This window comes from Pagrus pagrus (assembly GCF_965226575.1).
Source record: "Pagrus pagrus genome assembly, chromosome: 19".
Classification (NCBI taxonomy): domain Eukaryota; kingdom Metazoa; phylum Chordata; class Actinopteri; order Spariformes; family Sparidae; genus Pagrus; species Pagrus pagrus.
The window spans coordinates 8,936,846-8,963,658 of NC_140203.1; the positions used below are offsets into that span (position 1 = coordinate 8,936,846).

The following is a 26,813-nucleotide window of genomic DNA, read 5'->3' on the forward strand; positions in this document are numbered from 1 at the left end:
ACCTAGATTGGGATATGAGAATTTGGTCCTATCGCACAGCCCTAACTTGAAATGAGGAAGAATCTCAACCTTGACTCTAGAACAAATAGAGCTACATGACGTACCAGTACTTCAGTAAGTTCATATTTCAGTCAACTATTAACTTTCCCTTTGACCAAACCAAGACCTGAATTTTCACAGTTGCATCCATTAAATGCAAAAAAAAAAAAAGAATCTCTAGATAGAGAGGATGCAGAATATCACCACAGCAGTGTGTGTGTTTGTGTGTGTGTGTGTGTGTGTTGTCCTCACCTGAGCTCTGCCATTTTGGCCTCAGGAAGCGGAGGTTTGGGAGGAGCTACGTCCTCATCTGGTATGTCAGAGGCAGCCTCTGCAGGGGTAGCTGCCGGAGCTGTCTTATTCGAGACCTCCTGCTCCCGATCTATCAAGGGCATCTCCGATGACACGCTGCTACACAGATAAAAGCTGTCTGAGTGAATGAACTGTTTAGTGTGTCTGAATGAGTACGTTTGTATTCTGGAGAGCACTCACCTCTCTGCTGTGGTGGTAGCAGGTGGTGCAGGTTTGTTCGGGGTGGTGGGTGACGGCTGCTCCTGTTTCTCTATGGTCAACTTTACCAATTCCTGTAAGTAGAAAGACAACAGCTTTAGTGGCACCAGAGGAGGACATAGAGAACACTATCTTCATTTTCTCCATGAGCAAAGGGCCTACCTTTACTCCATCCAACACTGCTTTGATGACACTGGTGACAGATGCCACATTTTCCTTGTCCTCCAGGTCAATGCCATCCAGCATCACCTGGTCTGCCCAACGGATGAGGTTGGCCAGACTCTGATACACACGGTTATGGCACGAAGACAACGCCGAACTGTTGAAAGGGTGTGAGAATAGCATTGGGCCATGGGTAAGAGTAGCCACAGCAATGAGAGGGAGAAAAAGAAATGGAAACCAGAGGTGCAGAAAGGTGGATGATTCAAGACGACACAACAGAGGGGTGTGAAAAAAAGCGATGGGACAGGCACATCTTAGACTGGAGGTGATAATAATCACACAGAATCAAGGGCACATGTTACACTTCCATATATCTATCATCTATTAAACTACATATTTAGGAAGTGGAGGTATGCCTGACTACAAGCTTGGAGATAAGCTAGCTAGTGCAGACAGAAGTATGTGTATAACCACACAAGCGAAGCGGGGGTGTTGTTCCTGCCTGTAGTGAACAGTGCGCGCCAAGGTGTGGCACAGGCCTGTTACAACATGCTGCAGCTGAATCACAGTGTTGGAATATCCATCCACTGTCTGCATAGCTTAGCCCTACAGTGAGTAGGAGACGACTGTGGCTAGGCAGGGTTAGCAGAAAGATTTGAGGGATGGTGGAGCAGTTGGAAGGGTGGAGAGGTATGACCCAGAATGACTATGCAAGCGAAGGGCTATAGGTTATAATGGGAATTAGTAAAAATAGTGATATTATAATAACATCTGCAGCTACGAGTGACCACTCAGTGTGAGTAGAGTTTGCAGATAAGAGATTGATAGCTAACCTTTCTGGCAAATAAGCACTTTAATCAACTTAACAGCGCCAAGACAGCGGGTAGGAGTAACACCCACTGTTGACCTAGTTATTTGACCAGTATTGATTTAAATCACTGCAAACAATCCAACACTGCAGTGTTAGGTGTATGTTCAGTAGATGGCAAAGAACCTCTTCTAAACATTGTTCATTTATCAAATTGGAAAAATTCTTCTTCCAATGTTTTTCACACAATAGTAACTTGATGTGCGGTAGCTTATTTGCCAAAAAGACAAACTTCTACTGTGATCTACTGGGGTTTGACTACGTCAGACAGAGGTCAAATCCCCAGAGATAGCCGCTTCTCAATGCTGCAGCAGCGATCCATCAATCGCTTCTAAACACAGGGCTGTGAGATACAAAATCTGTCACCTCTGACCTCCATACCTTCATCTGTACTGACGGATGGGGAAAGGCACAAAGACAAAGACAGAGAAGTTCTAACATGTCTTGACAGTCCAAACACAACTGCAGCTAGGGTTACTTTCACAGAGAGGATTTACTTTACCCTGAGGGGAAGGAAAACACACAGACTTAGTATGTCTGTTCATATGCATCTGGAAGGTGAAATTAATTTTTCATGTATCATTTCCGATAATTGCCACATCAACAGTGAGTAACACATAAATGTAATTTTTAAGGCTTCAGGCATCAAGTGCAGGGAGCCTTGAGGTGAGGGATGTTGTCTCTCACAACATATCATCAATCTTCACGAGCAGCTCAGTGAGTGGTAGTCGACATCATGCTAGTTCTGACATGTCCTGCATGCATTCCAGCTACGTTATAGGTTACGTCAAGAGGCAAGAATGGTAAGAATGAATGAACAAATGGTTCATAGTGAATTATTACATCAGTAGTGGGAAAGGGACAAGTGATGGAGGGTAATAGAATAATACTACTGTGGCCAAAAAAAGGACCTCGAATAATTTATGTACCTTTTTTTAATGCATCGAAAATATTTTATCATGTGCCGTAAACCAAAGGGGCGAGCAGGATTAACAGTTATCAAATTTGAACCAAAATCTTTACAAAAACATGACACTCACCTGTGCTGTATCCTGGCCTCGACCTGAACCAGAGGCAGAATGGCCTCAAGCACTTTGCTGGCCGAGCCTGGAAGCATCTCCAGCACCTTCTTCTCCACGACCATTTTGTCCACGATTGTCTTGAAGTAGCGCAGGGCACTGACCACCTCCTTCTCGTGCTCCTCCAGCCGGCTAACCTTCTAGAAAAACAAAGCAGTAACACAGAACAGCACCTTAGAATTGTACTAACAAACAACTTTAATGATGGTTACAAACATTTGACAGGATTTTTTAAAGGTCCCATATTGTAGAATATGAGATTTCCATTTCCCTTTTGATAATAAAGCAGCAATATTTTCTTTTACAAGTATGAACCTGAAAATGAGTATAATATGGGACTTTAAACACCATAAACAGTATGCAGTGAAAAACTCAACAACCCGTTTAGTATTTGGAACATCACAACAGTCTGGGCTCTTTGCTGTGGTTCTATTCTTCCCATGGTTTGCTTGCAGTTCAAAGCACTATCTATCAAGTGATGTGGCTTGGAGCCATGTTGGTACTACAGCAACAGGCTCTTTCAGCTTCTTTAGTCTCTCACAGCAGGGCTGTTGGGGAATATACTCATTACACCAAAAGCCTTAAGAGGGAGCGGAGGAGTTCATTCAGGAAGCGGCCCAGTTCCATTCATGTCTTTATAGGTTTAGACACCTGCTGTAGCACAGCCAGCCGCCACAGCGACTGGGAAGCTGTGGGAACCAGCAGGGAGGACTTGCACACACACAGACACAATGGAGTACAGGAGCACAAAACATAAGACAGGAAGACAATCGTTTCACAAATAGGCAAACAAACACACTGAACAAGGTGGGAAAGAGGTGGATTTCCCACAATACACACTTATAATTTCTGCTACATGACCGCACACACACCTTGTTGGTAGGTTTCTCTGTACTCTTGGCTGCTGGCTCGGGCTGCAGTTGCTTGCCCTTCTTGGAAGGAGTCCTCTTGATCTTGGGAGAGTGGAACTTGTCCATCAGTTTCATGGTGAAGGAGGACAGATGGGACCTCTGCGAGTCTGTGGATGGAGGGGAAACAGAAAAGGTTGAGTGGTCAGTCGAGGAGGGTAGATATTCTCAGGGGGAGAATAGAAATGAGGTAAAACCAGATGGCACAAGCGCAGTGAAGTGTTGATGTCACTATCACACAATGCCACTCATCTGTGAAGAGCTCAACACCAGTGACAAGAATGAGACTGGTATTTTTAAGGAAAGGAAAACATTATTTGCATATTTATCTCTTAGTATTTTTAACATCCGCATTTCATTTGATCTTTTTTGCTTCCAACGAGCAATCTGCAGAACAGGCACAGTCATAGAGCCTCTTCCAGCAGATGTGTAAGCGCACACAAAGATAGACAAGGACAGAGCAGAAGAGTGTGTTTATAATAAAATACTCTGGTAAGTGCTGGGATGAAAATTGCTTTATGGTACATAATTGAGAGAGGCTTCATAACAGAAGAGTAATTTAGCAGAAGCCCACTTGTTCACTGTAGAGAGTGCTGATTGCATCTGGGGAAGAGGAGAGTCCCCCGCTCCGTTAATCCCAGGAGAATTGACTGCTCACTCGCTGTCTTTCCCTTCACCTCTCTGCCCCCCCTCCCTCTATCTCCACACCGAACTCAGGGGATAAACACTAATAACAGTGTAGGGAGTCTGTAGGAAGCATGGGTGTTATCAGCGACAAAATTACACCTGTACCCGGTGTAATCTCCCCTCGGCTTGATGGCAGCAGGATCTGACATTCCACGGCCATCAACCTAAAAATACTGAGTGCTGTACACAATGGAGAGAATTACAGTTAAACTAAGAACTCATAATGATATCTTTGCAGAAAATTGGTCAATGGCGTACCCACCTATTGACTATAAGGCCTGATTTTGTGTAGCAGTGATATACTAATTTTTAGGGCATTTGTTCCAATTTGAAATTATTTTCTTTTCCCCCCTAGACAGATGTGTAAGTATGTATGGATGTGTAAATGATGTAAATGACCAATGCACAATTTTGTGTTTGTAGTGTACTTGAATATTATTCTTACTTTGTTTAGAAAAAGCAAGGACACTATGCATACAGTAAATGGAAATGGAAGAGCTTAGTAAGAAACAGGGATAGTGGGAGTTTTGTGTGTGTTTTGTGTTTGGTTGGCACATATGGATCACTTTCATCTATTCTTTAAAATAAAAAGTGAATAACATAGCGGAAAAAAACAAAAGAAAACCACTGAATCCTGAATAGCAATCACCAGCAAAAACAGGCCTCAAACTAGACGTTCATCCGGGTGGTGCTTTCATCTGCACCATCGATCCGATGCCACGCACATATCCACCCTACTGTTGTTTCCCTCCACCCCTAATCCTCATCATCCCTCAGTCGGAGCAAAAGCCAAAGTTTGCTGAGGCAGCCAAGGACGGCTGTGTGTGTCATTAAAAATGTTGATTAGAGCGCTTCCAGCGGAGTTTCCTGCCGATACATGTGATGAGGCATGCGTGACCCCTCAGGCTCTTGTTTAACACTGCACTTTTTATTTCAATGTGCAAAAAATACTTCCACACTGGCTGTTCCGCAGGTTACTAATGGTGCGTGGCTGATTCAATAAACTAAGTTACTGGATATCTCATGACTGCAGTGTCACCTTTAATCTGCATTTGACCTAGTTCCTAACATCCAAATAGGTTAATTCTCTCATACACAGACAGACGTGGGGGAACTTATTTTCCTACATTAATGTCAGCTCTGTTAAGATACAACATAACTCTAATGTTAGATGACGTGCACAGGACTGATGTAGACGTTTATTAGTAGCCCAGTTATGTCACTGCAGAGGCAAACCCACCATGTAGCAGAGATAGCAGTCTCCTCATGTGGGTGTTAAAAGGCGTGTGTGATCTGCTTTTAGAATTCACACCATTGGTGGAATAAAGAGATAAAAACTCAGCTCGTCGGCCAGACACAGTGAAGACCCTGCGACAACCTGCTCATCTCAACAGCTGTCTGGATCAATACTCTGTAGCTCGGCCACAGGGGATCCTGTGCTGCTTCACTGCACCTAAATAGAGTCAGAACAGCAACACTAGGGCTGACAGTGTGAGAGGATATTTGCTGTTGTACCCTGAGGCTATACGTACCTGTGTTAGCCAATTTTGCCGCATTCTAGGGTGCTATCCTGGCAAGGTTTCATATTATGGCAGAGTGCAGAGCGGCCCGTATGCTTTTGATTGCGCAGCAGGCCTCCATATGGATTTAGTCTCACATAATCCTATCTGTTTGACCTTGTTTCCCCCATATCCCTGGCACAAGTGCGGGGACTGTGGCTAACATCACAACATGCTGTCCCAAAAGGACTATGTGTGAGTTTACAGCTGCAACCCAAAGTCCCAGAGTTGAGAAGCAGTGACATCAGCACAATGAGTCACCACCATGATCGATACAGCTGGTCCCTCAGACACCATTGCAGCGCCCGTGGCTCAGCTGTTTATCATCCACACAGGGCTGGTTCCCTGTCTCCTTTGCTTCCTATTCAGTTCTTCAACACCTCCCTCTCTCTTCATTTCTCAGAAGAGAAAACCACCTCCACCCGCCTTCCCTCAAGAGTTCGCTGGAAGTCTGGCTCAGCATGGAAATGACATCATCAAGAGAAAGAAATGAACAGGGTGAAAGAGAGAAATTCAGTCCGAGGGAGAGAATACAGTGAATACAGTGAAGTGCTCTGTTATAGTCATGTACGCCTCTCAGCGTCCACCCTCCACTCCTCCACCAGAGACGGGCCGGCCATCCCTCCCAGCTCTCCCCAGCTGCCTGCCTGCTGCCGTCCAGAGTTATGAGGTGGTGATGTCATTGGTTGTAATGTCTCTTACACTGAATCTGACTAGCCATGGACTCCAAGACTGAAAGAAGCCTCACAGTGAAAGCATTTATTTTCCTTTATTTTTTTCATCTGCCTATGTTGAAACACGCCTTTATGTTGGTGTGTCTCTTTGTTGCCAATATTTGGATTTCTACTGCCTTAAAATTCAATTTAGTGAACAAAGAAGAGTTGGAAATCGACTCTGTAATATACTGTAAAATTGACCAAATCGTTCATAACACTTTTTAATTGTTGATTCCTGCTAGTGGCTCCCAATTTTCTTTCCCATTCCCTATAAATACAGTGCAATACAGCAGCAGAGGCGGCCTGTTAAACAGTAAAGTGTGGTTACACTTCCATAAAGGGTGAGGTTTGTCTCCTCTGTTGTAAACTGCAACAGTCCCACAGAGATCTACACACACACACACACACACACACACACACACACACACACACACACACACACACACACACACACACACACACACACACACACACACACACACACACACACACACACACACACACACACACACACACACACACACACAACTCCCCCGAGCCTCACTATATTGTACTGCAACCTCACAGCAGTCATTTACAGACAGTACGTACAGACAGTGTGATGAGTTTACAGTTCTACAATCAAGGGTCCTGTGAATATCATAGCAATACAACATTAAATAATAAACAGCTCATGTTTGTTTATCTTTCTAATTTTGCAGATTATTCAAGATGCTATGAAGGATGCAGGAAATAGAAAATAAATCAGGGAATCACTAAAATCAGATAAAGAACAAACAGAGAAAGATTTAGTATGTAAATATCTTTTGGAGGCGTTTAAATTGCCCCAACACTTTGTTGCTTTTTAAGGCCTTGGGGACATTTAAAACAAACACTGTAGTCTGAACGACTCTCCAACAAAGCCTGGGAGAGTTCTCACACAACTCTGGTATAGCCGAGTCCCCAGGAGCCTTCCAGTTGCCGGATTGTCTCGAAAGCCTAATTACACAATACGTAAATACAAACATACACACACAAGGAGTGTAAATTTATGGGTGCCTCTGGCAAAAACACACAGTTAAATGTATGCAATACAACTTAAATTGATTTTGTGTATACTTCACTGCGCTCAAATGTTTTCACATTTGCCAATTAAGACCTCTAGATTGAAATCTGTTGCCGAATAACATAAAGATAGCGGCCATCCAGGTACATCTATTATCTTCCATGGAAATTCCACCAGTCCAGGGGGTTTCTAATACCACAACTCAGACACACAGTTCACAATCCTCATCTAAAAGCAACTATCAACTCATATTTCTTTTTAAAAACAAACATGGATTTCCCCTGCTTTTGTCTGGCTGCCAAAGTAAATGAAAACAGCCAAAAAAACCTCCTAAATGGAGCACACATGTAGCTTCATATTTCGTTGAGACAATGTGTACATTTCTTGCTGTCTGACCAAACTTCTGAACGGTAAAATTTTGAGTGGGAAGTCCCAGAACCCCAGTTGCTGGTTGTGCCCCCTATGACACAAATGATGAGCAGTGACATATGATCTTCTTCAGATCTGACAGGCTGGCAGATTGATCCTGTTCTTGTCCAGTACAGGTGTGATCTATACAGGACAGCTGGTCGGCCCCTGACCGCCCCCTCTCACTCTAGGAATAGGATGCAAACTGAGTGGAGGGATACAGGGGAGGCTGTGCTTAAGGTTACACACACAGCTGTCACCTCCTGCTGAACTCCCCTCAGCGAGGACTGCTCAATGAAAGTGTGCCAGCCCTGCGTATATGGGCTTGTTGAGCCTGCTAAACTCTTTTTGCTAACTCTTTCTGACTCCTGTTTCCTGACTGAAACAGGAGTCAAAAAGGTCACTCCGCCAGCTGTTGAAGAGGGAAAAAGGTAAGGGGGTAACTAATCTGAAGCTGTGTGTACAGTTTAAGATGAGCATCTTCTAATAAAGCAGAAAAAGGACAGCTAGAATTGAAATGATGTGTGGAGAATTCAAATTGGTAATCTGCTCCTTTGAAATTTCAACTTGCATTTCTTTATAGTACTGCACTCTCTGCTCTAAACGGCTACACAACTAAATGTAAACAACACTTTACAGCTCTGTGTGACGGTAAATAGGTACAGCTTTGCTTTGAGCTAAATGCTAATGATATCATGCTAACATGTTAACTAGGGCTGTCCTGAATCTTATTTTTTTGGGCTTTTATTGAAAATTAGCTACAGATTCCATGGATCAATACCAGCTTTCATGGCAAACCGCTGTATAGTTGATGAGGTATTTCAGTCAGGACCAACGTATCAACATACCCTTCCCATCCCTAAAGCCGAGCTGCTAGCTTGAATAAAAATGTGTCTTTACTCAGATGTAGCAGATTCAAAAGAGAGTCTACTCCAAACAAGCGTTGACAATAACTGGTGTTACATATTAAATACTGTAATGTTAAGACACAGAATACATTAATTCTTGAAACACATAAGTAGAAGTAAAGAAAATGAGAGACACCCCACCCTGGGCTATATGTAAATACACAGTGCATTGTTGATAAGCAACACTGCCTGCAGTGAAGCCTTATTTGTCTATAAAACTGGCGACATAGTGAGTGACTTACAGTCTGCTACACTGTAAAACATAAACCGCAGAGTATCATATCTCCACAGGCAAGACCTGCTGTGAAGCAAGAGTATGGAATGCAAGCCTGAGGCACGTGGAATGAACAGCGGGGAGAAAAATGGAGAGGAAAGAGAGGAAAATTCAACAGGAAATAGTTAAGTGCTTAGTGAATTATTTATTCTCTCCATTGTAGTGGCTGGCTTCCTGCTGGTTGTGTTTTATTTTTTAAAAGGAATCCCCTTCATGTCCTTGGTTATCAACAAACAGCATTATAGGATGCAGCAGTCTCTGTTCGTGTACTTGCAAGTCAAGCTACAGTCCAAGGATGGCAGGGAGTGGAGGAAGCCCTCGTATGGAGCGTGGCCCTGGTTAATGGCTGATTTGAGAAGTAATGGAGGAAGAAGTCCAGTGGTGTGTTTTACAGTCTTCCAGCTGTGCTGTTTGAGTATGCTGCTCAACAATAAGCCACGGGAAGACTGAGAGCATCCAGTCCACTTACTGAGATAAGTAAATGAGATACAGTGGATGCTAAGTGCTCAGTCCACTTACTATCTATTGTATTTCACTTAACAAATGAGTAAATGAGATGCAGAAGATGGATTCCATGTGGACAATCAAATTATCAATGCAAACTGACACATCCCAGTTCCACTTCCCAATGACTTCTGGAGTCCTAAAATAAACAAATCATTTTGACTTCCTAAGAATTAGATGAGGGATTACAATAAACTATAAACTTCTTCTCTTTCTAACTGAGCAATGATAAATCACTAAATGAATACTTAACTGAAGCAAAATAAAGTAGCTTAACTATCCTGTGCTGTTAGAGCCTGACTGGTAGATCAGCTAGACATATCAGCAGACACTGGTCTATCACAGATAGATCAGTATCTGCGTTTATGTTGATATTAACCACTATGAAATCTCATTTAGCTTTATTCATGCCTTTTGTTCAAGACACTGACATCTTTTTCTTGTATAAAAATCTACTTCAGCCAATATTTTATGCTATTATTAACTTGCACAAACATGCCCCTCAGTATGTCAATGACTGGTAAAGCAGCCCCACCATCCGTGGGGTCAATGGCCGGGAGCAAATATCAATGTGGTGATGGAGGCGCTCTGCGTGCTTGGTTGCATGGGAACAGAAGGCATAGACAGCCATGGCTACCAGAGCGTGGCCATCCAACACAAAGCGATCTATAACGCAGATCCATATTACAAAACACTAAACCAGATCTATAGCTGCTCAGTGAGACCGTGTTTGTCACCCATGTTTAGCCTGTTTGCCACAGCTAACACAACTATAAAAAAAAAGTCAAAACCAGTCGCTTCCATGCGAGTGTTAGTGCCATCTGCTTTCACATCTAACCACAGAAGAGACACAGCAGACTGATGATTGAGAATACAGGGAAAGTCCGGCATTGTAAACAAGACATCATCACCTGTCTGAGTCATGAGATGGCACTCTGAGATAAAAAGAATATCAAAAATACCCTCCTCCACTTTCTCTCTGTTTTGCCACTTTTGATGGGTTATTTTAGCCTGGAAAGCTTAGAAGAGAGGGGGGAGAATAACATTCAAAATGCAAATGTGAACTGAGTCCCAGTTGATCAAACAGTCTCACGCAAAACTGTGTGACGTATCTGCAAAGTGAACTGAAACTAGAATTATCAGTGGGTATGAAAATATGTTGCATTAAAGCATAATAAGCAACAAGCAGCGTGTAGAGGCACATAAGAACAAAACCGAGCCTAATCTCTTGGTGACACACCTCGCATTCTTGAGTTTATTTATCGGGTGTTGTGTGTGTTCTCTGGATGATTGGCTAAAGTTAGACAACAACACATCCAAATATTTCCATCACATCTAGAGTGGAGTTTAATGGGACAAAATGTATCATCCCTGTACACCAAAACAAACAACCTATTTATGCTAGAAATGCAAAAAATACACCATGCTTTTCTGCTTTGATACATGCTAGTGCCATTTTCGTTCTATAGTTCTTGGCAAAGCTTTTTGCTGCACTTTAAAGGCAAGGAAATGTGTAAGTTAATGGCACTTTGAAAGACATGCAGCTATCACACGATGCATGATGTATCGTCTGAACCTTCTGTCATTAACAGCAATAAAACAATGGATTTTTAGCAATGTTTTGCAACAGTTTTTCTCACAAAAAGTCACTCGGTTATACTGCTGTAGTCCAATGAGAGAAAAATAAGGTTTGAGGCAGAAACAAACATAATGTTTTATAGTCATAACATCGCTTAAAATAAACTACTCGCTTGTACTCAAGGCTGCTGAGGTTAGAACAGACTATTCACAGTTCCATAATTACACAGCTCGCAGATGAGACGTGGTTGATGATGTGTCGATACTGGGGGTATGGGTCAGTATGAAGCTTTGATATACTTGTTGTTGACTCTGAAAGTTAGGCTTTCTAAATGGCTGGAGTTTCACTGACATTTTAACTTTTCTAGCAGAGGGAATGATGTCCCCTAACAAGGAAAAGTGCTGGTGTGCTGCTCATGAGGATAGTGCTTTCTGTTCCATTACTGTTTATTATATACGGCAAAAGGACATATACACTCTATAGTTTTCTATATTAATAGTCATTTACCATCATTTTATCAAGGGCTACTATACAGGGAAGAGCCAGAGTGATATATTGGTCAGATATATATCAGATATATAGGTATCTCCGTATATGTTGTTCAATATGCACTAATATGAAACCTTATTTAACACAAAATAATGCAGAAAAAGATGCTCGGGGTAATATATAATTGTTAAATTCCCAGAGAAGTTTACTGATAAACTGTAAAATATCTTGCCTCCATTACATATGTATCTTTTTCATAAGTGCTTGATGACCACATTTGAGAGTTAATTACAAAAAAATTGTGTTGATGTATACTGTATATAAAATAATATCATCCTTCATCCATCCATATATTGTTATCAGAATTTTTTTATCCTCACTATTGTTGGTACCCAAAAATCCAGCATCAGTCGGAGTAAATCTACAAAACTCTTGCATACGCGTAAATAATTAACCACAAGCTAATGATGAATAATGTTATTTGCCAGGTAAAGCGGTGTGCTCTTTCAGCAGTATGTCAAATAGCAGACAACTATTGATGCATGGGCGACAGAAATAAACAGTCAGTCCTGGTGGGGACTTTCTGCAATACAACACGGAGGAAGCTGACTTTGGCTGCTGTGGTTGTATTTAAAGTTCAACATGAGAGGAATTAGTCTTTTCAATCGGTAATGTGAAATATAATCACAGTATTAATCCAAAGGGAGACATTTCATGAACTGTTTCGGTCAAGCAATTAATTATCAATGAGGACAATTAAAGTTTTCTCTGGGATAAAAACCACCCACTCAGATCGGTACATTTTTCGATCCAATAAGACTCTGACGCAGAGCTCTATACTGTGTCAGATGTAGGCCAGTAGCCTGGAAGGTGGTGCTTTGGAAGAGGGTGGGACCATTAGGCCTGTGTATTGTGTGGTGGCGTAAACATTTACAGGACTTTCGCCTCAATGCCTCCTCTGTTGACTATGAAGGCAACAAAAATCCTTCTTCCAACGCTCTCTCTGACCAGGGGTAACAGCATCTTGTCTCATATCTGTGCATATGACTGCTGCTCTGACTGGTACTTCATTCTTACTGGTACTACTGTTTGCAGCCCACACATTTCCCCTTTTCTAGTAAGTGTGTTGTTGCGTCAAAGACCACATTTGCGGGTTTGAGAAAAAACAAATCCGCATCTACTATAGGGACTGCTGGTAGCTCGACTGCATTTTAACCCCTACCCCCAAGCTACTTTTATTATTATTACTCATTCATTCCTCTGCTCCACTGCTTTTAAAGGCCACTCTTTTGCACCCTCCCTTTTATGTTAGCATGTCTGTGTGTAACTGCAACTTAATTAACAGCGATTTATTAGCGATCGTGCATGTGACGGCAGTACATACAGTACTGCATTCTGCCAAACTGCTGTTATTATGACTATTCAAATTATCCTCACTCTCTGGCAGTAACTCTGTATGGTTTCAATATGGGTTAAGGTCTCATAGTGGGCACAGGACGGACTAATGGAGCTGGTTAATGGGAGCAGTTGGCACAGGAGTTCAACAAGGTTGTATTGAAAACTATGGAGGGGAGCCCTGAGGCCTAGGTCACTCAATTGTCCCATGTACAACAGACACACGCATACACACAATGCACATCCACATCCCCAGACAGAAACAAATGAGCACACAAAGCGTCCCTCTAAACTATTCAACCACAAGCAAAATGTTGTAGAGGGGATGCCACAGGGCCTGGTTTTCAACAGCATCGACAATAAATAGAATGTGGTCTATACAGCACATGAGCAGGGAAGCTTTTGATGCCCCAGTTGTAAAATAAAAAATAAAAAAACTATAAAGCTCTACACACTGTTTGGCACAGTGACAAAAGAGTTGAGCAAACGACAAAGTGAAAGAAAAAGTGTGTGTCACTGTAGGAAGGGAGGAAAACCTGTCTCTTGATATCAAACACTCACATGGGCTAATTTACTGTAGTTTGGTTCTACCTTAAGAATAAGTATCCTTGTTGGGATGATAATAAATGTAAACTGTGTAAGTAATAGAGCACATCAGCACACCGCAGAGCCCAATGCAGAGGTGTGGTATTTAAAAATGATGTTCTTGTTTGGGTATCTCACTCTAGGGCCAGAATAAGACAGCTCGCTTAAGTTTTCAGAGAAGAGGGGTTACAGAATTAGTAACCTCAGGTAACCATTCCTTTAGTTATTGTTATGTCACTGTTCTTGAGGTAAAAAGATGCAATGACTGTTATGAGAGCTGAAACCATCAATTAGTTAATAGACAGAAAAATAATTTGCAATTGTTCTGATAAACGATCAACATAGTTGAGTCATTTAAACAAATATGTGAAATGTATCCTAGTTCCTGCTTTTCAATAAGATGTCTGAGAATCACAGAATTACTCACAATACAGCGCTTCTGCAATACTAGATACACATGCAATCATCTATGATACATCATGACGTCTTTGTGACTGAAGAAGTAAAAAATACCCTAGGAAAGGCCAATTCACTGCACTGTCGTGTCTGTTTCGCAGAAATTGACAAATGAAATTAAAGTGTCCCAAATCCCAACAAATGTCACACCATCAGGATTTTAATATTTTTTTTTTTTTGTGAAAATGAAAAGTATGACGCAAAAACTAACAATCCTACTAGCCCTGAGTTATTCTGCAATAGCAATATCTGTCAGTGTAATTGCAATATAATTGAATTTACTATATTCTGCAGCCCTAGACGAGATGTAATGTGAGCCAGGTGTTTTTCAGCTTTTCCAGTAGTGTTGATATAATACCTAAATAAACTAATTTTGAGACATTTTGAAGACCAAGCAATTAGTCGCTTATTTTGAGAAAATAGTCAGTAGATTAATCAATAATGAAAATAACTGTTAGCTTCAGCCCTAATTCTGATATTGAATGTAGGTCATGTTGCTGCTGAGTGGTGACAGCTCATGATTCGACTGAAGTGACATGAGTAATGGGTGAGGCGACAGGCAGTGACACACAGTTACAATGTTTTATTGGAGGGCAGGGCAAGCACATGTGAGGTAGAAGGCTGAAAGCGGGAAATCACACAGCATGCACACACACATATATACACGTACACATCATCCTGGGTACCCCTCCTGTTCCTTCCCCCCTGACGCCGAGGCCACTGGCACGGTTTCCTGTCCCTTGTCTACCTCACTGAGAGCCGCTCCCTCTTTTCTGGACACACTTCACAGTCCAGAGCAGCCTGGTTACAGAACCTACAGATCCCCTGTAAAACAACTTACCTCACCTAAACAGGCAAGGCCTAATAGCACAGTGCGCACACACACCTAGACAAAGAAAGCTCACTGCTACGCACAAGCACCAGACAGAAACGTGCTCAAAGCAGTCTGATCCTTCAAGTGACCTTCTTGTTACAGTGGTTTACTGCATTTTCTAGATTTCCATTTAAAGTGCGCTTTCTGAACAGAGTGTGTTGGCAAAGTCAGAGCAGACTGGCAGGCAGGCAGCAGGTTCACCTTGGGTGAAACCAATAGACTAAAGAAACACAAAGTGCTATAAATACCCAGCTTGTCAGTATCTGTAACATCAAGCAGCACGAGAACAGAGACACTGCGACAGCTAAAAACCCTGTGATCCACCGAGATGAATTCAGACTTCTCAGTGAACGGCAGCTGTTTGGCAGGAGAGGGAGAGGCAAACAGGCACTATAAAGCACTTGAGATAGGAGACTGATCCTACACATAGACAAACAGCCACAAGAGAACCAATCACTTCACTGCCTGAGTACAAGACAGAGACAGATACAGACAGAGAAGCATAAGCAACAGCGTTCTTGTGAGTAAATGGCCTCAAGCAGTGAGGAGTGGTACCACTCTCCCCGCGTTAGAGCGCTGTACAAAGCTCATCTTGTCTGTACGGCGGGCTACTTGTCATCCTCTTGACACTTTGCGCACCCACACCGCATTGGACAGCACCGACAGACAGATGCCAAATAATACATCTAATCTCGCACTGTGGCAAACCAATGTCTTAACATTCGGATTGTTTCACGGCTCCTTAAAAATAGGCTTGGATGACAGATGTGTCACAAAGAGCAAGACTCGCCCTCGCACAGCCACTTATAATTAGGCAGCGGTTGTTTAAACTATGTAAGCGATGAATAATCCAACACGCTCTGAAATAACTTTACCGTTTCTTTTTCAGCTCTTTTAATCATCATGCACACAAACACAACAATGAATGTGTTTCTCTCCCGTCTGTGCTGTCGAAGAAAGAACATGAATCTGTGGCCAAGTGCTTTATAATTTGGGGATTTTAAATTTGTGTTGTACATTTATTTCATTAAAAACTTGTGTTCTAGTGTTGTGCAAAAACATTGATCTATCACTTCTGAGATGAGTTTAATGTGGTGTCATAAGTTTTTGAAAAAAGTAAATTAAAAGGCTGATAAAAGATTGTAAGTCTCTTTTGTGGTCTGACATTTTTCCACATTAAAGCTGAGTGTTAGGGTAGGACAAAGTTGGGAGGAACTTGATTTGTGAGCTTAAGGCGGGACGAAGACTGTGAGAGCTCTATTGTTGATGGTCCCTTGGGATCAGGGCTTGATAATAAGCTAAAATGAAGAAAAAATATAGATGTAAGCCAATTTCTTTTATTAATGCATTTTATGGTCCAATCCACTAATGGCAGCACATTTCTTTTTGATGTAATAATATCTAAAAAAGGATACACATATTGCATCATCCAGCAGCCTAACTGTGAAAAAAAGAATGACTGAAAAAAGTTTTACATAACTGAATATCATCTTCCAGCAATTTTATTGATCGACTGACGCTCTGTCCTCTGGTCTTCCTGTGAATGCAGACATGCTGCAGCTGCACAAAGTCTGCACAATGTCTATGTTAGAAGACTCCAATACGTGTGTGTGCATTTCCATTTATACTTTGTGAGCCCTTTAAAACACATCTGGTACCATAAAATTATATAATATTATAATATAATATAAAGTCAAATTGTGCATTATGTGAATAAAAGCGGTGATGAGCCTCCCTCTGCAACAGGCACAGTCATGACAGGGAGATCTATCAAGAAAGGCATTTGATGATGACGTAATTGCAATTATTCCAGCTCCAGCATAGCAACATAAGATGCTGCTGAAGCATCTCCTAAATATTTATTATACCTAAAACACTCATTCTCACACTGCAGACACAAGCTAGGGTTCCTACGGTTGAAGCAGAAATTACATTACATCAAGTGAAAATCAGGTATTCTTTGAAAGATAAACAAGGGGACTCTGCCCGATCTTGCTATCCCTTCCTGACATAAATGAAAATGGTTCATAAGCATAGAGTTTTTGTTAGTCCTGGCAAGAGTGCGGCTTTGGTCACATTTTCTGTCTGAGCCTGACCAAGTCCAAGAGAGCAGTAACCGGCCCCTGACCCGAACATGACAGATGTTTTGTTTCATAAGTCCAAACCTGACTCAAGTCCAACACAATTAATGTAAGCCGAAGCACTGAGTTTGCGTTACCAAGGTTATAGCTTTCCTGTTTCCAGGGTCTGAAATTAACACCTGAGTGATTCTGCACAGAGCAGATCGAGCCAGACAGGAAGTCAGACAGCCGAACGGCATAGTGCATCCAATCAATTTGCAAAATAAAAATAGAGCACAACAAAGTAAATATTAACAATAAACACACTTAAAAGAGATGTATAATGAAACAATTCAACTACGTAGCCCACTCAACCACAGTAGAAGCAAAAAAAAAAACCAGAACAGGGAGAAACGATGAAATAAACACAGTCCGAGCAGGTCAACAACATCAGGTACGCATGGCGCTCCGCTTCTGAAGCGCTCCCAGTGGGATATGAAGCCGCGTGGAGGATGGAACAAAAAGGCGGCACACATGCCAGGTATCAGAGACGCGCCCAGTAGAATCAAGGGGAACGACAACAATGAGGCAAAAGGAAATAAGATGAACCCAAGGATCTATTTATGTTAAGAGAATTAACAATGAAAGTTTTGTGGTTTTAATCCAATTTTTTCTGCTAACCTCCTCAGACCAAAGGTCACTGATTTCAGGCTCTTAATTCACTTTATCAAAATATTTCACAGCTTCCTCGGGAAGCTCATATAAGCACACTGTTGGGTGTTTTACTGCCATCGTAAAAACGTATTTTCTCACTGACGTTGTATGACGTTCCCGAAGAAGTGGGTCACTGAAGGGAGACAAAGTCCACCCACTGCCCACAGGGCAACAGGCTCGGTCATAATCACTGACAGAATAAACACTGTGTGTGTCTGCCTGAAAGTATGTCATACTGTTTGGGTATGATAAAAAGATATCACACCAAAGATTCAGAATCCTTTATGTAACCAGGCAAAACGCACACACAAACACGCCCACATCTGCCTTGACAACAGCATTGACTTCTTTTCAAGCAATGTCAACTTCTCTCTCCATTCCTGATTTAGACTGGCATCGGAAACTGGCAGCAACTGTGGGACATCCCCTTCATTGTGTGCCAGCTCCCTGACCCAGCCATGGCACCCTGGGGTCTGAATGATTTGACACACTCAACACAAGCACACACACAGGCACAGCTTGACATGAAACTCTTTTTTCAGGATCTCCACATTTTCCGGCAGCCATCGAGATTGTTGCTCTCAGTCACACCAAGGCCACTCACTATATCTGACTCTCACTGCTGCTCACTTTACTTTAGCGGCAAAATGCATACAGGTATTTATTTTCTTCAATCTCTTTGGTGGCCATCACTTCATTTGTAATGTATGCATGGTAGTCTGTAGGTGCATTAAATAACCATGCACTGCACTGGGTTTCTTCAATCAAACTGACATGCTATCACAGGTAGTGCTTAATGGCAATACTCTGTCTTCTTTTGGACAAAATGTGTTGCCAATAACTGGCTCTGGTTTAAAATGGTAATATATGTATCCATAACTTGCAGCTGTGTGAGAAATGTTAGGAAGACATACATCTCTGGAAGCTAAAACATGAACTCAATTGAAATCTCACTGCAAAACAAGAACTGAAAGAAAACACCATAGAACACATTTAAAGTTTCGGTAGTGGTTCTCAGTTCTGCTAGTTTTAGTTGTAGCGTCTAATTAAAGATTACTTTACACCTGTTCCAGCAAGTATATTCAATGGATGCAGGATTAAAAGACAAAAGCATCCTGAGTGTGTCCAAGACTTAGGAATAATTCAGTTACAATATTTGTCCCTTAAAACAAGTAAACGGACTGTGTCCCCTCAGAGTTGCGACATGTGGGAGAAAATACAAAAATAAGTTGTTGTTCAGCTCAGTCAGTGATCCCAAGTCGCTAGGTTACAATGAAGTTTCTTTAATCGTGCCGTTGTTATTTGCATTTTCCTAGCTTAGCTTGCTGAGTAAAACTAAGTTATGGATATGTGATGCACAGACAAAGGCACTTCTTAATCTGACATGGGTTGTTTGTTGGATGCTCACTCAGCGAGGATGAGAGAGTTTAACTACAGTCGGATTGTTGGAAGTTGCTGTCAGAGTACCAGTGGGAAGCGACTTTGACTACAGTGGTGAGCTGGTAAGCATCTCCTGCCTTATGGCAACTCTGTTATCGCCGTGTTGGTATTGTTCCTGGAAAATCATAATCACTGTTATTTCAGGACCTCCATTGCAAATGACTGATTGCGTTTTGTAATGTAATAGCTTTGTACAGGGAAAAAGACTGGAAAAATAATCACATGGGAGACGTTATCCTTTCAAACGCATGTTAAATATTGTGAAAGTGTGTATTTCTAAGTACCTTTTCCTTAACCTGACCAGGTGAATTTGTTGCCTCAACCAAGTATTTTTATTCCCTAAATTAACCAAACAGCAACAGAAAACTGAGAAGAAAAGGGAAATAATAAGTGAAGTTGTAAAAAGTGTGAAAATATCAATAGTTAAAGACAGATTGCTTGAACTGTGGACTTGGTTGCTTTCTTTGATGTTGAAATGATGGTCCTTGAGCAACATTTATTATGATGTTCTGGGAACAACACCAACACACATGATCAGATACACCTAGTAAACCCAGGCTAAAAAAAAACCCCATGTCATCATCCATCGCCATATTTCACGGTGGACTTTACGCAACCCTAGTTAACACAGCTGCATTCTTTGCGAAAATGCATTGAGATTGGTATCAGGTGACAAGATTCAGTTTATATGAGATTAGAAAATTAAATTATCTTCTTGCGGATCCTTTCAGTGGATCATCACTGCAGTCAGGACTATTTACAGTAGTTCAAAACATCATTAGCAACTCAGCTGTGGCTTAACTGGGACCTCCTTATCTGTAACAACATCTGTCTGAAACACATCACTCACTCTACCAGACCCCAATGACAGTCATCACAGTCACAGAGACCAGGCAGGTCAGGGTAGACCGACGCGATACACACACCCATACAAATATATGAGTCTGGGCTGAAATGCACAGATTTATTAGGCTGAGAGTACCACAGACTGTGTTTGCAAAACAGGGTATTATGGCACTCTGCACTGTGCAATTACACAATGATGGACTCAACTACCTTAATTATGGAGCCTCTATGTGCTACGGGCTCACCAGGGAGGATCTGTCCACACAGCTTAACGGGAGAAGCACAAACTCACTACAAACATTAATAAATCAAACTGTGTTAACCCCAACATGCTGGTCAACAAACAGGCTAAGCTGCCACAGTGAAGCAAGACTACAGAGGAACCAAAACCAATTTTTGTATTGTGTAACTGGATTAAGACTACAGCACCTTGGCACACAGGCAGATCCTCACCTGATGAGCCCAGATTAGAGAAGCTATGGCTTCTGTCTACACACTGTGGAGGTGATAAGGCAGAGAGGCAGCCTGTGATGGGAGGCTGTGGCCCTGCAGAGCAGCCTCCTCGGGCTGGGTCCACCCAAGACTTCAGCAGAGAAAATGAGCACCTTCCATAAAGCCACACGACACAAAAAGCACAGAGAGGAATGTCCCCTGCATTTCATTCTGCCAGCGAGCCGGTTTTGCATTAAAGCTCCAAAACTGGCGACGGCTCCAACAACAGCCTTAAACAAAGAAGTACACTTCCCCTCCAAAAAAACAATGCAAGCATGCATTTATTTCCCAAAAAAAACTGTTGAATAAATGCATAGTGTGCCTGAAACTTCTGTAACAAGCTACTCCGGTAACTGTGCGAGTCAAACTGAACCCTGTGAATAGAGTCTGTGTTCTGGCCTGTTCATTTACATTGAATTTCATGCCTGTTTTTCTGACTTGGTTAGGCTCTCTGCTGTTTGAATTGTGGAGAAAACGAGGAGATTTATCATAAAAAGCTGTGTCGAGTTTCTTCGTTGTTACGTTTATCATTTAAATACCCAAATAAAATGCAAAAGATTTGACAATTTCAGGCAAAAATCATTTCAATCCACTTAACTCTACAGCAATGGACTGACATCAGCATTAAAGAGAAAACAGCAAGGTCTCACAGTCTACTTTGCACCAGGAGAAGGCCTGAATAGATCTGCATGTCTTTACCTGTGTCCTCATCTAGATCCCCCTGTAGAGAGGAGTCTGTGTCCTCTGAGGAGGCCTGGCCCCTCCAACTTATATTGCCCATCCAAGAGTCCGCACAGCTACTGCTCCAGGAGTGTTGCTGATGGCTTAACGTTTTGTATACTGATGACTTGTTGATCAGGCGAGCATTTTCACAGCTATCACTCAATTGCACACAGCTGAGAGTTAGTCACAAACTAACTGGTCCGCATGATCATCCTGTCTTGAGTCAGCCACACTACGTAGCACTTCAGAGGAAAGTTCCACAAATAGCACAGGGAAGTTGAAAAGTGATGTGCTTTTGCCAGACCGACTGTTTATTAAATAATTCTTCTTGTAAATACAGCAAGAATTACATAATCCTGGACAGAACGTTTCAGTGAAGCCGTCTGAGCTGACATCAGTGGTCCTGGAGAGGGTCCAACCCACAGCTATCTGGAGTTGGGATGTACTGAACAGAGAAGAGGAGGTGAGCAGGCCACCTGCGGGAATAAATGACCTGCTCTCTGGCATGTAGGCCAACACACAGCGGAGCGATCAAGGGAAGCATCATCTCATAAGACGAGCCCCTTCGAGAAAGAAGTCTCAAGAGCACGGATGAAGGTGGAGAATTCGTACTGAATTACACACGAGATCTCCGAATGAATCTCAACGGTCGTCTTGAGCTCTTTCGAAGATGCTGAAGATGGAACGGCCTTGATAATAGTCATGTTACAAAAACCTGATTGCCTTCACAGACCTTCCATTGCTCATCGATAGTCCGCTCCAGTCATTACCCAACATGTAATCCATCCATTTCTCTCCCTGATTCTCTCTCTGTGCAAGGACTCGATTCCCATCAATGCTCTACCTTTTCTCCGCCCTCTTTCTTTCTCTCCCTAAGCTCTATTCCCTCCCTCTTTTTGCTTTCCCATACACACACAAAAAAAAACCCTAATTACAACACAGCTAAACCTATATGGGAACGGCAAGCCTCTCATTCTGTGGGAGAGGGAGGCTGAGATGCTTTCTGCCATCAAACCTCAAAATTGCAGCATGTCAAACCAAGACCCACAGCTTGCCCTGTGCAACACTTGGATCACTCATCAGCAATGTGCGTAAACCTAATCATCCAGGGAACCCTTTTGTAATCACGGCGACTTCGGCTCTTGCTCAGAGTTTTGGTGACTAAGGCATGTGGGGCTTGCTATTTCTGTACGCCAGACAAGAAGATATTTCAGTCTGAAGTGATGCAGTAACCACTTAGCAAACACAAAGCCATCAAAATGACTTACACTTCAGTGTTAACTCTAGGAATGCCTGAGAGTCGACTCTTTGCATTGCAGCTAAACTCTGTCGAAGGCAACAACACACGGATACACACTCACACGCTATGCAAGGGTGGGGTGGGGGGCAGCGAGCCTAAAATAAGGAACTGATGGATCAGTTCCGCTGAGGCTGGCTACTACCATTGACTGACCAGTGAGAGAAGAGTCTACAGGCTAATTATAAAACACTGCGCTACTCCCACAACTTTGTTAGCAACACTGACATGCCAAAAATGTTGTGTCACGATCCCAGTCTGTGTGCGGGAAATAAAGACACACGCATTTTGCAACTGCAGAAAAAGTACCAAAAGGCTTGTTTCTTGTTTTAAGGTCAAATACAAAATCAATATCAAAGACATGTTTCTTTGATAGAAATGTAACAGTGGCAACACAAGCATCCCACTGTACTAAGTGGCAAATGTGTGCACAAGATCCATGCATAAGCACTAACACATGGTTTTATAAATGTGCCATTACTCGGGTCACAGTGCAGTACTTTTTCAACACGGCATGGAAAAAGGCACCAGATATTTGAGCTTTAAAGCTTCGAGTTATCTTCAGACTTAAACTGATTTTATAGTCTGCACATATTCTGGCAACAAGCAGTGAGACTTATTAATTCTCAAAGTCCATTTAAAACAGTAGAACACAGTACACAAAGTGTGAACACACACACGCACACCCCCATATTTTCAGTCTCCTCCACCCTGCTCATTTTCACTGACGCTGGCATCGCAATGACTTTGCTGTCTGCTGCTTTTGGCTTTTGGGCAGCACCATCACAGACACTGAATCTGTTTATGGGCTGCCTGAGTGATGATGTCATGTGGGTGCGTATACAGAGAATGGGGTTCAGTGTTGAAAACGGAGACAAAAACCACCCACGTGATTCCCTCAGAGGTGACATCCTTTCTCTACACAACTGGGCACAAGCAACTCTAAACAGGTAATCAATCTGACTGATTAGAAATTTTAACTTAATGGATACATGCCCCAAAACATTTAATCAGAATATCTTTTTTGACATAAGCAAAGTGGTTCTGCAGCTGTGAAGCAGCTAATCTACCGGAAATATAGCAAAAGAATATGTTTTTTTCTCCCAACTTTATTGAAAAATTACATTTATTCATTTGTTTACGCCTGTTGATAAAATGTTCAAGGTGGACCCCTATTTTGTCCTGGGAACAAAATATGCGCTTCTGGTTTGGTGGATCACGTCTCCGTTCATCTTTCAAACTTGTTTGAACACATCTTTGTTTTCGAGCCTTTCGACCGAGGCGTTCAATAATCCTTAAATATCTAAAGATCTCCAACAAAAAACAGCCACAGACAGATGTTTCTGTCCCTCCTGGAAGCAACGTCACCTTACAAGACCCCTCTTGATCTGACTGAAAATTCATTCAAATCAGGCCGGCTCGGATCAGTCTCTTTTGAGTGAGTTGTTTACATTAGACATTTTTATCCTGATTGGGTTATTAGATGAATATTAGGGTCCATGTAAACACAGCTACTGTTAACCCGACACCCCGAAGCAAGAGGACAAGTCAGTGACAGCAGGACAGAGTTTCTATGGTGATTAAAGAGCATGTTGATGCTGCTCCGGAAGAAATGCTGGCCATAAGTCTCCTGCTGGAGCTTGGTGTCCATGTGTGCATTGATAGTCCCACTTGCTCTGTGTGCTATGGTAACCATTTGCATGTTACATCTTTGTAGCACTGCATCGTTATTTAAACCCTAACCCAAGACTTTATCTGTGTGCAGGAATCCCTACTTACAGGCGAGTACTTTATTTCTCCAAATCTTTTTCCCTTTTAATTTGCTCCTCGAGGCACCAGTGAATTAATCTCCTTCTGTCAAGGTCTAAAACTGGTCCCCTTTCTGTGGAGTCTCCACAGCCTTAGCCCACATAGACAACAGGCTCCTTTTTAAACACGGGCTATTTCCTCAAATCCTACAACACATTCTCTCTCTCTCTCTGAGGAGAAGGCTTAAGAGGCTGACACTGAAGCTATGTCTCCTGCAGTTTTTCAGTGCTACCATGAATCCACAGCTTTGCCGCTTGTTTCCATTTCACTGGCGTCAGGCATAGTGTGTCCTCTGGGTACATATATACGGGATCGATGGGTACATGTGGAAGAGAACAGGCCAACAAGTGACCCGGGTCCACAAGGGACAATGGATGCAAGAGAGAAGTGATGGATTGGGGTTCATAGGGACCATTATCCACATTCACTGGAGCCTTTATTAGCTTTTAACTCATCATTGAACCACAATAAAAAAGAAAAACACACTGCCTCTGACTTTTCATTTAGCTGTGACCATATGTAGTCATCTGTCTGCAAGACACGAAAGGAATCGGAAACTTTTACGCCTATGAAGAATGACTGAGCTAGTGGTGGATGACACTCCCTCCCCGCCTGTTACTGGGATCTGACTGTGAGTGTGTGTTGGGGTGTGTGTGTGTGTGTGTGTCCATTTACTGCAGGCATCACCGGACAGGACTGTATGTGGAGCGAAGCAGGGAGACAGCTGGTGGAGTGGGATGCAAGTGTAGCTGGCGGGTATAAAGTTTCCTTCCAAAGGCACAACCGAGACCACCCTGTTTCCCCCCCTCATACTGGCTTTAACTGTGCTTTATTCCTCTTAAAAGCTGCAAACAAAATAACAGACTAACAAGTAGACAAAAAGAGGGTCAAAGCTGCAAAAAAAATGCCACGTGCACACTGCTGAAAGCAACACAACACAAATACACACACCAGTCTTGGGCGTGAACGCATCACAACTCCAGTGTACTAGGTAACAACGCAGCTAGCGTTAGCTTGGGAAAAGCTAACCTTTAGCTGTCGCTAGCAACCGTTACAAACCTTAAATGTTAGCTAACGGCCAACTGTGAAGCAGAAAAATAATTTAAAACCCAGAGTGCTCTTTTTATAAACCGTCTTGAAATGGTTTTTTTTCTCTTCCCTACGGTGAAAAACCGAGATTTGTTTTTGAGTGTTAGCGATGCTCCCAAACAATCAAAGCCAGGGGTGTATTTACGAGAGCTGAGAGTGAATGGTGAAATGCCGGTGAAGTACCGTGCGAGCTCCGGGATGATAGCACATCTAAAACGGTGTTGTGAAGGCTAGAGCTAGCCCTCCACATCTATCTGGAGTAATAACAACGTCATTCATTTACCGCTCAGTTAGTTAACAAGCTATCCCTCTGAACACAAAAGCCCCAGCTCCAGAGAGAGACATTAGCCAAATCCAGCTAGCTGATACGGTGTCGCCTTTATTTTAACTGGATAGCCGAGGAAAGAACAATCCATAAAGGCCTAATTAAACCACCATTTACGCTGGATATACTGGTCCGGCGTTATCTGGAGCCCCTTTTAACGTGTGTATCGCCCCACAGAGCCCATCCGTGTGCCCCGTGTGAGGAAACCCGTTACACAGTATCCCGAGGTGGAGCAGTGTGGCTCAGTCTAGCCGGGCAGGACTTACCTTGCTTGCTCTCTATTTTTCCCGACATTTTCGTAGCCAGCAGCTGTGATCCCACTCGCAGTTCAACAAAACGTTAGCTACAGACGAGCCTCGCCGTGGTGTCTCCTCCGATTATTCCCTCATTTTCGATATACTCTTGTGTCCATGAGATGATTCCGCCGGGGTTGGTATCATATATTTATAGGCTACACACATTGGTACGGTCAAAAACTGTCTCAGTCCGTCTCCGGGTAATTTTCACTGGATATACACACACACAAACACACACACACACACACACACACACCACACACACGTTAATGTGTTGAACCCAGACTCGGGCAGAGACCTCGGCCGGTGTAACAGCGCCCCCCTGCGTCAGGAATTAGCCACGTCGATCTGTCAACAAGGGGATGGGCGTGTTTCAATCCCAACTCCAAAGAGTTGTAACACACCAGAGGTTGTGTGTTTCCACGGAGAAGTGTGGTGGTGCATTAGAGGAGGGGGGGGGAGCTGTCAAGTGGTGCACACGGAGGCATGGATAAAATACTCCAGCTTTTTCCCATGCACACAGTGTGGAGATCATTAAAATTAATTGAGCCAATCATTAAAATTAAGTAACCTAGTGTGTGCAGGATGTAGTTCCAACAAAATATCAGATTGTCACCACACGATTATCGTGATATAAAGGAGGCACTGTAGCGATATTATCGTGATGAGACATGCAC

At 42.6% G+C, this 26,813-nt stretch overlaps 1 protein-coding gene across 7 annotated transcripts in view; it reads right to left on the bottom strand.

Moving 5' to 3' along the window:
• Positions 1–26,466, bottom strand: part of rapgef1b (Rap guanine nucleotide exchange factor (GEF) 1b) — a 45,962-nt gene extending 19,496 nt beyond the window's left edge. For 2 of the 7 annotated variants that reach the window (XM_084383698.1, XM_084383699.1), the window contains exons 1-6: positions 26,107–26,465; positions 3,531–3,676; positions 2,620–2,798; positions 712–868; positions 532–623; positions 292–450 (exon numbers count right to left, since the gene is read on the bottom strand). In XM_084383698.1, coding sequence (XP_084239824.1) covers positions 292–450; positions 532–623; positions 712–868; positions 2,620–2,798; positions 3,531–3,676; positions 26,107–26,134 — 761 coding nt within the window. In that variant the 5' untranslated portion in view covers positions 26,135–26,465. Of the gene's footprint in view, positions 1–291; positions 451–531; positions 624–711; positions 869–2,619; positions 2,799–3,530; positions 3,677–26,106 lie in introns of all 7 variants that reach the window. The other 5 variants (XM_084383701.1, XM_084383700.1, XM_084383697.1 and 2 more) reach the window with 4 other exon arrangements.
• Between the last annotated feature and the right edge of the window lie 347 nt (positions 26,467–26,813).